The sequence below is a fragment of the Schistocerca serialis genome, chromosome 3 (genome assembly GCF_023864345.2).
Source record: "Schistocerca serialis cubense isolate TAMUIC-IGC-003099 chromosome 3, iqSchSeri2.2, whole genome shotgun sequence".
Lineage (NCBI taxonomy): Eukaryota > Metazoa > Arthropoda > Insecta > Orthoptera > Acrididae > Schistocerca > Schistocerca serialis.
Window position 1 is genome coordinate 322,155,225 of NC_064640.1, and position 16,546 is coordinate 322,171,770.

The 16,546-nt window shown below is 39.7% G+C and overlaps 1 protein-coding gene across 4 annotated transcripts in view; it reads left to right on the forward strand.

Annotated features, from left to right (window-relative positions):
* Positions 1-3,215: 3,215 nt before the first annotated feature.
* The window catches only part of LOC126470135 (microtubule-associated serine/threonine-protein kinase 2), a 268,713-nt gene continuing 255,382 nt past the window's right edge, over positions 3,216-16,546 (forward strand). For all 4 annotated transcript variants that reach the window (XM_050097751.1, XM_050097750.1, XM_050097749.1 and 1 more), the window contains exons 1-2: positions 3,216-3,684; positions 16,364-16,443. In XM_050097751.1, coding sequence (XP_049953708.1) covers positions 3,507-3,684; positions 16,364-16,443 — 258 coding nt within the window. In that variant the 5' untranslated portion in view covers positions 3,216-3,506. The remainder of the gene's footprint in view (positions 3,685-16,363; positions 16,444-16,546) is intronic.

The following is a 16,546-nucleotide window of genomic DNA, read 5'->3' on the forward strand; positions in this document are numbered from 1 at the left end:
CTGCTGGGGTCCTCTTTGACCTCACAAAGGCTTTTGACATGGTGAATCACATCATACTTTGCAAAAGCTGAATTGGTATGTGATAAGAGGAACTGCCTGTGGCTGCATCAGTAGTTGAACTAAAGACTGAGCACACTATGTTCATATAAATAAAGTAAATCAGTCAGGTATCCTCAGTGTGGTGCACTCATCTACATAAGTCATAAAATATAGTGTGCCACAGGGCTCAGTTTTAGGTTCTTTGTTGTTTCTTCTTTATATAAACGACCTCTCATCCACCCTGCCCACTAGTAAGTCATTTTTGCTCTCTGACAACACTAATGTCCTTATCTCAAATACAGCTGAATCTCTCCAGCCAGTAATCAACAGAAAAGCAGACCAAATAGACTCATGGCTAGCATCAAACAGACCGCTTCTTGGTACAAAAAGGCAGTATGCATAACCTTTCACACCATACAGAACAGAACTCCCCAGGTTCCAAAGTAACATTAAGTGAAAGAAATGTTGAATTTTCTAATGAGACATTATGGACACACTAACATGGAAAAGTCACATGATTAGTTCCAGGCTGGGCAAAGTCTGTTTCATGCTTCATACAGTGATGGATGAATTAAATATCAGCACATTGACTTATATGTGTCATGCGCTTTTCCATTTAGTACTAAGTTATGGAATCGTTTTTGCGGTCATAGTACCGAATAGTGAATTACTCGAAGTGCAAAAAAAGGCAATTAGAACAATTCTGTACAGGCATTAAAGACAAACCTGTAAACCACTCTTTTAAAAATTAAACATGCTGCCTTTCCCTAGTCAATAAATTTTTGAACTGCTCTGCTTTGTTAAACAAAACATTAGTAGACTGAACCGGAACCTTGATAGTCACCACCATGACACAAGGTCAAAAACATTGTTAAGGTCAGCTCCCCATTCAACTAACTCTACAGTAATAGTGTTCAGTGTATGGGAACCAAACTGTATCTAACTGTCTTCCGGAAGAAATAGAAATTATTCAGCAACGAACTAAATTTAAAAAAAAACTTGAAGAGCACTGTTAACCAAGTATTGCTTCTACAGTATACAAGACTTTTTCAGTGTTATATATAAGTCAATGTGATGTATACTAAGTGAATCTGTGTTATGTGTATTTATGTTCTTTATTATGTTGTACATTTATGTATGTTGAATGATTGAGTAAGAATACATGTGTGATATACGGGTTGACAACTATTGAACTCTATGGAAAAAACGTAAATTAATTACAAAGTACAGCATGCACACACTTTACTCAACACATAAACACATACATATATTCGGATGTAGGGTATGACATGTTAGATATGCCTGCCATCATTGGCGATGATGTGGCGCAGACGAATAGGGAAATTCTGCATGACCCTCTTAAGTGTCAGAACATCAATGTTGTCAATGACCTCCTGAATGGCTGTTTTCAGCTCAGCAAAGGTTTTAGGCTTATTGCTGTACAACTTGTCTTTAATATAGCCCCATAAAAAGGAGTCCTATATGTTCAGATCTGGATAATATGATGGCCTATCGAGGCCCATGCCAGTGGCCTCTTGGTACCCAGAGCCAGAATGCGATCCCCAAAGTGTTCCTCCAGGACATCAAACACTCTCCTGCTTCGATGGGGCGAGCTCCACCTTGCGTGGACCACATCTTGTCGAAATCAGAGTCACTTTGGATAATGGGGATGAAATCGTCTTCCAAAATCTTCATATACTGTTCGGTAATCACTATGCCATTAAGGAATATCATACTAATTATTCCGTGATTGGACATTGCACACCAAACAGTCACACATTGAGGGTGACGAGACTTCTCGATCGCGAAATGCGGATTATCAGTCCCCCAAATGCGCCAGTTTTGATGATAGGCTTCCTTGCTAAACCAAACCATACAGCACAAACTAATTCACATTATGCCCCGCGCCCAAGCGTGCAATTTGAACGTCCTAACGCAAACCGTTCAGAAGTTATGATTTTATTTCATATAGTTCAATAACTGTCACTCTGTACGTTCTGTGTGATGTACGCTATGTGTAACAATGTTGTATGTGTATGGGTTTTTCATCATCTGCTTGACTTCTCCCATATCGTGTTGTACACATCTGTATGTTGAATGATCGAGTAAGAATACATGTTTGATATATCTTCTGTGTGATGTATGCTATGTGTAACAATGTCGTATGTGTACGGGTTTTTCATCATCTGCTTCACTCTCCCATATCATGTTGTACACTTCTGTACATTGAATGACTGAGTGGATCAATGAAGATAAAATACAATGCAACTTCAGGTGTGCGCCAGGGAAGTGTGTCAACACCCTTATTGTTCATATTGCATGTTAATGACCAGGCAGACAATATGAACATTAACCTCAGACTTTCGTAGATGATGGAGTTATCTGTGACACACTATCTGAAAAATGCTTCACAAATTGATTTTTGTAAGATTTCAAAATGGTATAAAGATTTGCAACTTCCTTTAAATTGTACAGCAATTTAAAACTGTGTGGTTCACAAAACACAGATATGTAGTACCCTATGATCAGAATATCAACGAGAATCTGTTGGAATACATTAACTTGTACACCTACATGAGAGTAGCAATTTGCATGGATATTAAAGGGAATGGTTGCATAAGTTTAGTCGTAGGCAAGCAGGTGGCACACTGCGGTTAATTGGCAGAATACAGCGAAAACGCAATCAATCTACAAAGAAGTTTGCTTACAGAACGCATGTGTGTTCCATTTTACAATATAGTTCACATGTGTGGAACCCATACCAGACAGGAATAACAGAGGATATTAAAAGTATCTGAAGTAAAACAGCATGAATGATCGAAGGTTTGCTTGACTCATAAGGTAACGTCACAGAAGTGCCGAAAAAGCTGAACTGATAGAAGCTGAGCAAATACGCCTATTATCTGGCCTACAGGAACAAGTACAATGGGAATTCTAGGAATATGCTTCCATACGCTTTGGGAGGTGGAAGAAACAGTAACATGTTCAACAATGCGAAGTGCCTTCTAACAAGTATTTGACGGTAGTTTGCAGAATATGCATGTAGAAGGAAATAGCGTAATATTTTCATATTTGCTTAAAAAAAGAATATCTAAAGTTCACAGAAATTGTCAAATATATTTTACTCAAGAAGGTCGTTGCCTATCGATACTAGTGTTTGTTTCTGAACAGTTCGACTGTCGTCACAAAACATCAATAGAGATTTAGTAAAGGCAGTGCATTTGTGGCGTGGAAGCAGCTAAAATGTAGTTCGCGTAATTAGGATGCACGTTGAGGGAATGGGAGCACACACGTTTTATAAAATGAGTGTGGAAGTGGAGTTAAGCTTTAGTTTTACAAAAACGTAGACTATCCAGGTTACAGACAGTACGATGTCATGTATACCGAATAGCTATGTTAAAATTCATTATCAAGCACAAATTCAAGAGTGAATTAAGGGTATTCAAAGGTTTTTGATATTGTTTATCATGAGAAAAATGGAAAACGCTGCCAATCGACCAAGTCGAACGAGAGTTCGCTCTCACTCGCAATCTGCAAGAGTGTTGGTTTTCGACGAAAAAACTGTCACTCATATGAGAAGCGTTGATGAACCCAGCCATCGACGATTTTCTGATTCAGAAGATGGAAAGTTTCCTGTTAAATCACGTAAGCACTATAGAATTAGCTAAATCACTATTTACCGTAGTCCCTTTGGTTGTCAAGCTTGTAGCAGACGAATTTTTCACATGCACTGAAACTATGGAGTCATGAGAACTGTTAGCACTTGTCACACTTTGTTTACTAAACAAAAACATTGTTGTTGTTAGGAAACTCCTATTGATGTTTGTTTCATTTTATTGACAATGTGACTCACTCGTTAAATTTAAGAAGAAACATATTGTTTACAAATTAGTTACTCAGCAGGCATTAGACTGATTAGAACACTGGCGTTTTCAATCAAAATGTATTCCAGATTCGTATAAAACAAGAATTAATTACCTTACATAAACATTGTATCAGTTGATACTATGAATGTTTAGGAAACAAGATGTATACTCTTCAACATTACGCCTTTACGTTACTATGGACCATTCCAGGGTGCTGTGTTAACGCTACTGCCGCAGTTACATTTGAACAAATCAATAACATGATAGTTGCCCTAATTAGAACATTTGGTAATTATTGTTGCTTTCATTGTTTTGGTATTTGTGTCATATTTTCCAAGTGGTTCAAATGTGAGCTGGAAGCACGCCAAAGGCAGTTAATGCTTGATACACTTTAGAGATTTTGAAGTAATATTGAGTTCAGCTTTATTAATCAAAATGGTTTACAGCAGTAGTATGTGTTTGTATCTCGTCTGTTGTATTGTTTGATATGGAAAAATACAGAAAGTAAAAACTTGATCTAAAGTTGTATGATTAAAGGGGGAAGTGGCTAGAGTATGTATGTCCCATCATCCCAAATTCTTCGTTATGACATACTGGTCTGTAGTGTAGCCAGAAGTCTAGGTAGGTTTGGACAGTGTCAGTGATGTGAGCATAAATGAAAGGTTGTGGTAATAGGCTGATCTCATACTGCAGTGATGTGGCTAAAGTTTTATATGCCAAGGTGGCTTCAGAAAAGTGTCCTACACAAAATGCAAACCTCCAGCTTATATTTTTGAGCATATTTTATACGTGTACTTAAACTATGAAAAACGTAGTGACCCTGAGGAATCTGCATATACCACGACAGTGCTTTAGCAGTTTGATGTAGAACAACAGTCTTCTAAATGGTTAAATAAACTTTCTCATAACAAACTACAAAGCTAGTGCAGTATTAAAAATGAGCCCTGTGTTTTGTCTGCTGTGTAAATGCCCGCACCAGTTGATGCCATTCTGTTGTTTTTATGTCCGGTTGATTTGACTGTGTCATTGCTAGTATAATTTTTACCATTATGCGCATATCTATTGTCTGTACATATGCATGATGGGAAAGCTGTGGCTAAATGAGGGATATATTACCTATGAATGTTACAGCAGCTTCAGAATAAGTAATAACTGGTGCTCAATAGTGAGTTTAGTGAAATAACAAAACTGTGATCAGGTGATTTGGACTTAATGCTTTACTCTTGGTGTAGTGCATATTTTGGGCTTTTTGTTTGTAGTCAGTGCACATTGTGTAGCTCTATTTTGCCCACTGCCTTGAATAGCAGCATTTCAGTGAATGTTTCTAACGGTAGACAAATTATATATGGTTATTTTTTTGTGATATTGGTTCACGTATTGGGATTGCTACTCTATGCATCAACAACAAAAGAGTTTGCTCATTCTCTAATCTGTTTATAGGCAGGTGTAATTAATATTCAAACTGAACAACAAAGTTCACATTATGAAACCATGTGGAAAACAATGTCACCTTTTGGGCAGTTTTCAAGTTGCTGCCTTAAAGCTATCAACAGGCGATAAAATAATTCTGCATTACATTATTAATACAACAAATAGACCCAGTATGGGAATACAGAAGCATCCGATTCCACCTGTCTGCTTTGACCCATCATGTTACCAATATTGCGGAAACAACAGTTCACTAAGACTCCAATATCGCACCTATGATGTCAGTACATAAACATGACAACAAACATGAAAATAGATCGAAAAACCATCACACTCTTCTTCCTCCAAAAATATAGTCAAACTAATGGGACAAGCATGGGAAACTGGTGGTTTTGGGTGGGTACAAAAAATATAAACACACACCACTGTATCAGCGACAGAAAATGACAAAATAAAATAACAGAAAGTTCCCAAATTCCACTACTTACAATATCCTCTGGAATCGGTCACTTCTCTTCACCTACATAGCTCAAGCGCAATTGCCGATACCACATTATAAAACTCCAAATATTACACCACTGCCACAACTATTAGTACAACAAAAACAACTCATAGACAAACAAAATTGGAATCAAACACTTCCCTTGACCTATATAGGTCAGCAGTAGCTCATTATACCAAAAGACCCGTAGCTACAACCGCACATTGAATTGAACACTTCACTTCACCTATGTAGGACAACAGCAACTCACGATACCAAATCACTGACCAAACAACTGAGAAGTACCCCGCCAACCATCATAACACGCAAATAATACACCGAAAAGAACGACTACTTACCACAAAAAAGTTCCAGCGCTGCACTCTAGGTAAGCCACCACACACACAGCCCACAAAGTTGCAAAATTTTGATGAGGGACAAAGCATTGTCCCCCATCTCCGCATGCAAACGTGCACTGTTGTTGTTATCTGCCATATTAATACCTAACAAAGGCAGCAACAAATTAATTTAAACAAATTCACACACGACATACAGCAAACAGTACTACAATAATGTAGACACAACACAAACTAAATCGTTAACTCACTGAAACCAATTCTTGTTGAAGCACGGTCAAAAACAATACCGCACAGGTCAAGCAGTAACACGAAAATGAACCTGATACACCACATAACGCGCAACCCATAAACACACCACCGACTGCAGCAAAATGACACCTATAAACACGCCACACTCATAAACTAAATTCCGCGCCGTTATGACGTGACACAAGAGCCTTATGTCACGGTTTAAAGGCAACGTGTGGGATCGACCTCTTCTGTTGACCCAGTATATACTGCTATATAATGAAAAGTTCATATGGCACTTTTTCGTTTAGGCCTATGATCTTTGTTGTCTTATAAATGTTTGTGTAAATTGCTGCCAGTTAGAAATTCATTCTGAAATCTAAGTAGTAAATCCATCATTATTAAGTACTTTTTTGTTTTCAAATGTAGGCTCCCAAGAGTTTTAAAAACTCTCCTGACCAGAACTACCAATCAAGCTGGTGCAGTGGTTGAGGCAGTGGACATCATTTTGGGAGGACTTGGGCTTATATCCCTTTGACACCTTCCAGATTTTAATTTGTTATGGTTTCTTACATTATTCAAGGCAAACTGTGAGATTCTTACTAAATGGCAAATTTTTTTCCCCATGGTTGCCTAGTCCCGGCATATCTTTCATCTGTAACTGCCTTGTTATCGACAGAACATTAACTCCTAATCTTCCATCCTTTCATTTCTGGCCAGCATGATCAACAGACGTATCCTCTTATATGACTGCATGGTGTCTGTTCTGTTACACATGTCTGAAAAACAGACACCACACATTCATATAACTGATACGCTTTGATGCGTTATGAATCCACAACAGTTAACACATCTGCCTAATAAGCAGGAGATCCAGGGTTTGAGTCCACCCGGCATACATTGCTCACTTGCTGATTCCACATGAAGTCCCAATCCAGGTGATAATATCATTTCCTTTCCTCCCCCTCCCCCCCTCACTCCCTCCACCTTAAATTTACATAAGGCCTATCCCCCATTGAATATAATGTGGGATGTGATAGGACAGCATATGGTTTGCCCTCCTTCACTAGCAACATATACTGAATCAGCTCTGATAAAACAACAGGTGTAAGTAGTATGGCAGATTATTTTTTGTCATGACAGCAAACACCATCGTTACATTCATTTGCAGGACTGCAACATAGGTAGAGAAGACGGTACAAGGTACTAAAATTATTGTCCAAGACAATCTTTTTACTGTTGCATAACTGTAATTATTATTTTGTTTACTTATATAAACAAGTTCTTTTAATGAGGTATCAAAAATGGGCTTGGAAGTAAGTGTATGAAGCAGGACACCCAAAACATCTGCTGAACTTGTGTATGAGGTTGAAAGTGCTGCTGACATGCAAGTGGAAACTTTTGTACAGTAACAACCAAGTGTCAATTTTGTAGAGAACTGTGTGATGGTAGCTTAAGAACATGCCCTGGAGTGTGCTTACAAGGCCAGTGGTTTATAGGGGAGTGGTACCTATGAGCCATAACTTGTAGCTAACGGTGATAACTGAGAGACAGATCTTCAGTGTTGTATGTTTCATGATAAGCGTTTGAATATGCAAATGACATCATTGATATGAATACAAATTTAGCAGATAACTTTCTGTGATGACAACCTTTCGTGCCATAAACCAATAAAGCTTGAAATGCTCCGTGAGGCATGTTCACAGACTGATCAGTGTACTGAAGCTGCATTTTCCTTTTCACAATTGCAGATACAGTGTGCTGTATTGTAGTGACCTGCACTGAGTATGCAGTTTTACCTCAGTTACACAGGTGGTAGTATGTAGCAATTTCTTGTGGTCAAAAGAAGAGGGATTACAGAAGTATCCGATTCCACTCACCTGCTTTGACCCATGGCGTCATCAGTATGGCGGAAATGGCTATTCTAAGTGTCTCCAATATGGTGCCTATGACGTCACTACATACACACGGCAACTAACACGAAAATACATATAAATAAGACATCATCATCTCCCTCTAAAAATAAAATCAAACTAACGGGACAATGTGGGAAATTGAGAGCTTTAGTATGGGGACAAGCTAAATATAATAGTTAAAAAAAATCACAATCCCAAAACAAGAAAAATGACAAAAATATCAAAATTACAACATTCCTCTACACCAACATAATCTACAGGAATCGGACACTTCCCTTCACCTATATAGATCAACCACAGATGACAAGACCAAAACTCCAATACTTACAACTAAACTACAAAAATTGGAATCGGTCATTTCTGATGACCCATATAGGCCAACCACAACTATTGGTACCAAAAAACAACATCTACAACTACGAAAAATAAAAACAAAACCACAGCACCTCAAAAATCAAACATTCCTACCTAAATTAAAATGCATGCAATACACTGTAAATACTCAAAACATCACAACTCAAGAAGAATAGACCCATAATAAAAAAAAAAAAAAAACACCCAGACAATTACCACCAACAAATTCCGGCACTGCATACTAGGTCAGCCCCCCCTCCTCCCCCCCCCCCTCCCCGCACATACACACACACACAAAACCACTGACCAGGGCAAGATTATTGAAGACCTACTGGCAGGCGTAGATCACTGCCTCCTCGACAGTGGAGCCCCCATGCACTGTAGTGTGCCTCACAGCACTTTCTCGGCCATTGATGTTTCCATCTGTAGCTCTGAATTTCTCCCCTCCATTCAGTGGGGAGTTCATGACGATTTGTGTGACAGTGATTTTTTTCCGACTGTTTTTCCTTTCCTGTAGCTTCACTCGCCTGGACGCCTTCCTAGGAGGCCCTTTACTAATGCAGATTGGTATGCCTTTTCCTCAGCTGCCATCCCATACGCTCCACTACACAATGGCATTGATGAGTCCATGTCAAGTTTGACCGATGCCATACTTTTACCAGCTGCTTTGGTGATTTCTTTTTCCTTGGGTTCTTCTCAACGGAAGACTGTTCTTTGGTGGACCCCCAAAATTGCTGCAGACCGCCATCATACCCTCCAACCCTACAAATGGCTTCAGTCTCCTGGCCTGTAAATGGGTTTTTGCCCAGCTCCGTTACATTATTAAATGCCAGATATGGATTTGTTGGAAGTGCTATGTCGCTGCCATAGAGCTGCATATTCCATCTTCACAGGTGTGGACAAAGATCAGGTGCATTTTTGGCTGCCATACTTCTACAGTTGCCCCAGGAATTTCCCTGAACAGTGCTTACTCACCAGCCCAGACTCTTATTGAGTATTTTGCTTGGTATTTCGCCGAGGCCTGGACTGACTCCCTATATCTTTTGTTCTCCGCTGCCTGGTGCCTGTTTTATGAGTGGGAATTCACCAGCACCCTTGCTTTCTCCCCCAACGCTGCTCCTGGACCAGACTGGGTGCACAACCATATGCGTCAACACTTGTTGATGGCTAGCTGATGTCATATACTTGCCCTTTTTAACAGTCCCTGAGCAAGAGGAAATTCCCTTCCCAATGGAAAGAAAGTGCCATTATTCCAGTTTTGAAATTGGGTAAACTGCCCTTTCAGATAGACAGCTGTTGTCTGACCAGTTTCTCCAATGTCCTCTGCAATTTAATTTGAATATATGGTGTGTCAAAGGCTGTATTGGATCCCTGAGTCCTGGGACCTTTTGCCTTCAACCCAGACTGGTTTTTGTCAAAGCTGCTCTACTGCATATAATTTAGTCCACTTTGAGTCTGCTATCTGAATGGCTTTTGTCCGGCATCAGCGCCTTGTTGCAGTCTTCTTTGCTCTGCATAAAGTGTATGATACTACAAGCTGTCACCACACCCTCCTCACCTTACATAATTGAGGCCTCTGTGATTCACTCCCAATTTTTTTATCCAGAACTTTCCTCCATGTTGCACTTTTCAGGCAAAGATTGGCAGCTCCCATAGCTCCTCCTATCAATAGGGGAATGGAGTTCTCTAGTGTTCTGTTTTGAGTGTTCCGCTCCTTTTAGAGGCTATGAATCATCTGGTGTTGGCTGCAAGGCCTCTTTGTGTGCTGCTGATTTTTGCATTTATTTTTGATTGTCTGCAATGGGTGTTGCTGAACACAGACTGCAGAGAGCAATATGCTGAGCACAATCTTGGGCTGTCACTCATGGCTTCCATTTCTTGACTGTCAAGACCTGTTACCCATTTCTGTCATTGCTGTGTGGTCCATTCCCTTCTGGATCTTTAACTTGATGGCCAGTCCTTCAGTGTGATGGACTTTTGTTGTTTTTTGGGACTGGTCGTTGATGCCGGGTTGACATGACAACACCAACTAGGGCGTGGACAATTCTACTCCGATACAACTCTACACAGCTTTCGTCCAGTCCCATCTAGATTACTGAAGTCTTGCATATGGCTCGGCATCAACTTCGATGTCATTGATGGTGGACCTAATACACCATTGTGGGGTGTGACTGGCAAGTGGTGCCTTTTGGACTAGCCACATTATCAAGTTCCTGGCAGAGGCAGGGGTTCCACCATTGCTGGTTCTGTGCAAGCAACAATTGATTGCTTATGTATTAAGCATCTGCTGCTCCCAGGAGCACTCAAATTAATGTCTCCTCTTTCCAGATACAATTATCGACTTCCCACAATGGTGGCCCAAGTCTGGGGCTGTGGTTGCCATCTGCATCTGGTCTTTTTTCTGAACACCAGCTTCTTCTTCTGGGTGGCTGTAGTGTTTTCACTGCAGAGTTGGTAGCCATCTCTCGTGCTCTTGAGCATATCTGTTCCTGCTCCAGCGAGTATGGGCAATACAGGAGACCATGAATTTATGTATGTTCTCCATGTAACTGTTTGAGCAGTTTACTAGCTTTTGACCAGAGTTACCCTCACCATCTCTTGTTCCTGACTATCCAGGTTTCACTTTTTGCCCCTGAACAATGTGGATGCTTGGTGGTCTTTGTCTGGACTGTGGTCACATTGGTATCCCAGAAAATGAACTTGCTGACAGGCTGGCTAAATTGGCAACTAGCAAGCCACCTGTTGAAATTGGTATTCCAGAATTGGACCTTTGATTGCTGTTAAGTTCTGAGAATTTGGAATATGGAATGGCATACTTTGATATTACCAAACTATGGGCAATACAGGAGACCACGAATTTATGGATGTTCTCCATGTGGGCCTCTCACAGGGAATCCATCATCGTAGGCTTTGTTGACCTTCAGTAGACCTTGGGGGTTTCCTTTCCTTATGTTTCACACACTAGGCCCTTCTTCTGTGTGTAGTTTCTTATACTTGCATGTTCCAGGTAGGACGGACTGAGGACCTCATAGTTTGTTCCCTTTAATCATTAAGCCAACCAACCATTCTATGACCACACTGTGAATGAAGTAGTTCAATTTCATGGTGTGTCCATGATAACTTTCAAACATATTTACGTGGAATACTGAACCCCTTGCAGCCACATAACATGGCAAAAGAACAGTGGTCGTAAAAATATCCTAATCAACAAGCGATGGAGAATAGAGTTGTACTGGTCAGTGACAGTTGGTTTCAAACCCAACAGAAACTGCTGCTAGTGAATGCAGGTTCACGTCAACTGGTTTCAGAGAGATCATTGTGAAGGAAACTGCATGCAATGGAAATAAACAAGTACATTATAAAAGTTCATTTCTCACAATAGCACCTCTTGGTGTGGCAAAACAACACAAAAACTGGACAATAACTCAGGGGAGTCATGTGGTGTGATCCAACAAGTCATGATTTTACCTCTTTTCAAATGATGCAAGGCTCAGAGTGCACTGACAGCTCAACGATGCCTTTATGTGTGTGGAGGATTTAGTTTAGGCCAGAATTGGTTCTGTTTTGTTTTGGGTGCATTTTGGACCATGACTTGGGCCCACTCATTAAGGTTGGTGTGAACAGGAACCAGAATATTTATTTCAACATTCTCAGTGATGAAGTATTGCCCTTTCTTCTCCATCTTCATGATGCTTATACTGTGCACACTCCAATATGCCAACAGGCATGTTTACAGTGCTGCACATGTATATTTGCTGGTGTGACGGACACTCGGTGTCGTATCACATTGACTAGCCCACCAAATCACCCAATCTTCATCCCATGTCTTGGGACTATTTGGAACAGTGAGTGAAACATAGCAGTCAACATCGCTGCAATTTGTTAGCTCTAAAAGATATAATAATAAATGAGTGACTTCAGATAGATACAGCACGTCTGAGGAAACTTTTGGACACACTTCCTCATCAAATTAATGTAATTAAGGCTAGAGGTGGTGGTGCCTGATATTAGTGTGATTTCTGTTGCTTGTGGCTTAATTTTTTGTCTGCTGTGCTTATAAAGCATTCAGATCAAGACCTTGCTGTTGACAGGTATTATATGTAATCATAATAGGCATACAGCAACAGATGAATGCTAAATAATGCACTGATAGAACTAGAAAGCATTACAGCATACAGCATCAGTCTGATGATACTCATCACATGTGGGTAGTAAACTATGATGTCATTCATACATGATGTCTATCAGCAACATCAGCATGAGATGTGAGCACCACAGGGACAAGTATGGTAGTGTATTTGTTGCGGCATGGGGGCTGACAGCCTCCAAATGTCACCTTCAGAAATTTCTGACTATGCTGTGTTAGTTCATGAAGTCTGCTGCCAGGAGGCTGGTATGAAAGTATACCTCTTCCCATACCAGATGTGCTCCACGTATGACAAATCAGGAGAATATGCATGTTAGCCTGAAGGCATTTGTGGTGTGAAATGCAATGTGGGGTCTTGCATTATTCTACTGAAATACCCTAGTCATGAAGCATACAACAGGGTTTACCATTATTGCCCCATACTGGCAAGCATTCAGCTCCTCTCTTTCAATAATTACCAAATCAATCCTGCTGTATCCAAGAGCACCCCACACCATGACTGCATGGGTTGGAAAGTTATGGGGCTGTCGTCATGCATTTATTCATCATTATGGCATTAGCCAGTTGAACAATGCTATGATCTTGTAGTATAATCCCCCTTGGGCAACCCAGTTGTTTTGTAAAGTAGTGAATACATATGAAATTTTAACAAAGCATATCCGACTGGCATGGTTTAATGCTTTCCATTTCTGTCTGTGTATTGTTCATAGTTCCACCATCAGCCGATAACATCATGGTGATGGTCTTGTGGGACTCTGAACGGGTTATTCTGGCTATTCTTTGTGATGTCCTCCATAATGGTGCAATGATGAACTGTGAAGTGTACTATATGACCTTCAGGGGGTTGATGGAACGACTTCAGTGTATTTGTCGCCACAAAAGTGGAAACAAACTTCTCCTCTACGACAACAAGGACCTCACATAAGTCTGTGCACCTGACAGGCGCTGATAAAATTTCATTGGACTGTTCTTCCTCATCCACCCTACAGCCTGTATTTTGCACCTTCTGACTTCGATCTGTTTGGCTCAATAAAGGAAGCAGTACATGAATGATTTTTTTGGGGGGGGGGCTCAGGCGTCGACCAGTAGAGTGGAACCACGCAGTCATATGGACTATACCAGTAAGGTGGTTTAAGGCCATTGCATTGAATGGAGATTATGTTGAAAAATGAGGTTTTGTAGCCATAAGAGTGGGGAATAATACGGTGTATTGGAATCCTGAATAAAACCAACCTGCTTTCAGGAAAAAAGTGTTGCATTACTGATTGAGTGCACCTCATAAGTAGTGATGTACAGAAGGTAGCTCATATAGGGCTACACCTCAAAGTATGTAACTGCTTGACAGAACTGCCTGCAAGCGACAGTGTGTATGAGAATGGCCAGCAAGGCTGTTGGGTAGGGGGAAAAAAAAGCTGGACAATTGCAAGTAGGACTTGCACTATTATGTGCACTGTATAAACTTAATTATGTATATAGATGATGATAATAATAAAACAAAATGAGGCCCTCAAAGAATGTGCAGAGAAGATTGGCCTGTAAATCTTCTTTAAGAAGACTGAATTCATCTGTTCCAAGTTAGATATTCCAAAACTTATGACTAAATTACGGTGAAATAAACAGAACCAAACACTTTCAGTATCTTGGTGAATTTATTGAACCAACAGGACTTTAAAAAAATCACAAAAATACAGATTGCTGTAAATCAAGAAAGTGTCTGGACTTGTTCAAAATTTGTACTATAAAAAATGCCTGTCAAAAGGTACTAAAATCACTCACTACAATACAGTAATCAAACTGACAGTCACATATGCAAGTGAAACACCCTCATTGAATTGAAAACCAGATTTACAAGGAATTAAGAAAGTAGAGAGAAAGATTATTAGAAAAATTCTGGGACCATGATGCACACAAAATGGATTTAGATTGCAAACCATTAAGACAACAGAAAAAGTATCAAACATTGAAATTGACATCAGAAAGAGATGAATTTCTAGAGACACCCTGACAGATTACCTGGAAACAGACTAACTAAAAGTCTATTGGACTATGTGACATCACTTAAAGCATCAATACCCTGGGTAACTGAAGTTAAGAAGGATTTGATAAAAACAAAAATTGACATAACAAACACATCAGATAGGGATACATTCAGAAGCAAAATCAACACATGAAAGTTTGTTCTGGAGATGGAACCAAAACCATTCCAAGTAAAGTGGACCTAAGAAAGAAAGAAGGCCTTTGGGGAGAAAATAAAGAAATATTGGGACAATAAGAAGAACCTTAAGAAAGACTGAAAATCACCTGCTTTTTATTCTCCAACAGGGTCATTTGATAATAGTAATTCTTCTTCTTCTTCTTCTTCTTCTTCTTCTTCTTATTATTATTATTATTATTATTATTATTATTGTTATTTTGTGTGGCTCGATGCTGTGGTGCAAATTTTTCTATTGGATGCCACTTTGGCAACTTGCATGTCCCTAACCTACCCCAGTCATCCAACCAGGGAAAGGGGACCTACACTTTAATGTAGAATCCAAACCATGTGTCATTTTTGGTGACTCCTCACATTGTCGAGAGGCGAAGGCTAGGTTAAAATGAAGGCTGAAAAATCTGTGGTCCAAATGAGACTAGATCCCACAACCTCTCTATTTCCAGGCATTGGTTTTACTGCTAGCCCACCAGTTTTTACATGTATGTAGATAGTTCATTTATAGGCTTTTATTAGTCAGTTTCAGAGTATCAAAATATGTGACATATATGACAGCATCTTTTGATTGCATTAACATAGAGCCCGCATCTCGTGGTCCTGCGGTAGCGTTCTCGCTTCCCACGCCCGGGTTCCCAGGTTCGATTCCCGGCGGGGTCAGGGATTTTCTCTGCCTCGTGGTGGCTGGGTGTTGTGTGCTGTCCTTAGGTTAGTTAGGTTTAAGTAGTTCAAAGTTCTAGGGGACTGATGACCATAAATGTTAAGTCCCATAGTGCTCAGAGCCATTTGAACCATTAACATAGAAGCTTAAATTATTTACACTGACAAGGGACTGTCGATCTTAGTATTTGACATAAATTTCAACTTGGTACCTCTACCTGTTACTGAGAAAAAGGGATCTTAATAGTAGGACAGACAGACAGGAAGGCAGCTGCAGCCTCAGCAAGAACAGAGTGATCCTATAAGGGCTCCGTTTTTGCTGATTGAGGTACACAACCCTAAAAAAGATCCTGCTTGAGGAATGTCTTCCACATTTCTCACAATGGGCAATAATTTGTCTTTTGGTATGCAGCAGGAGAGACTGAAAATTTTACATTACTGTACCTTTGTTTTACTCATCTAAACTGTGAACAACATTGGGAGAAATTAAAAAATATTTCATGGAACATAATGAATGCTATGGTTTAGTAGGTGAAGACAAATTTTCATATGTTACAATGCTAAAGAAGTGTAGGGAAAGTAATTTATATATCAGCCAAAGAAACAATAGAAATATGGATAACAACCACCAACTATCAAGAAAAAAAATTATTTATTGTATCATAACTGTATATTTCAGGTTCAGAAGAAAAAACCAACTTGATTCATATGAGAAAATCAAATCTGGGTCAGTCAGCACCATCACTCTCTTCGAGCATTGTAAGTTATAAATTACTTTTACTTTCATAGTTTAATGATACCTTTATTTAAGTAAGTTCTTCTCCTCCCCATCTGTCAAACATTTTTTTCTTAACCTGTTTTT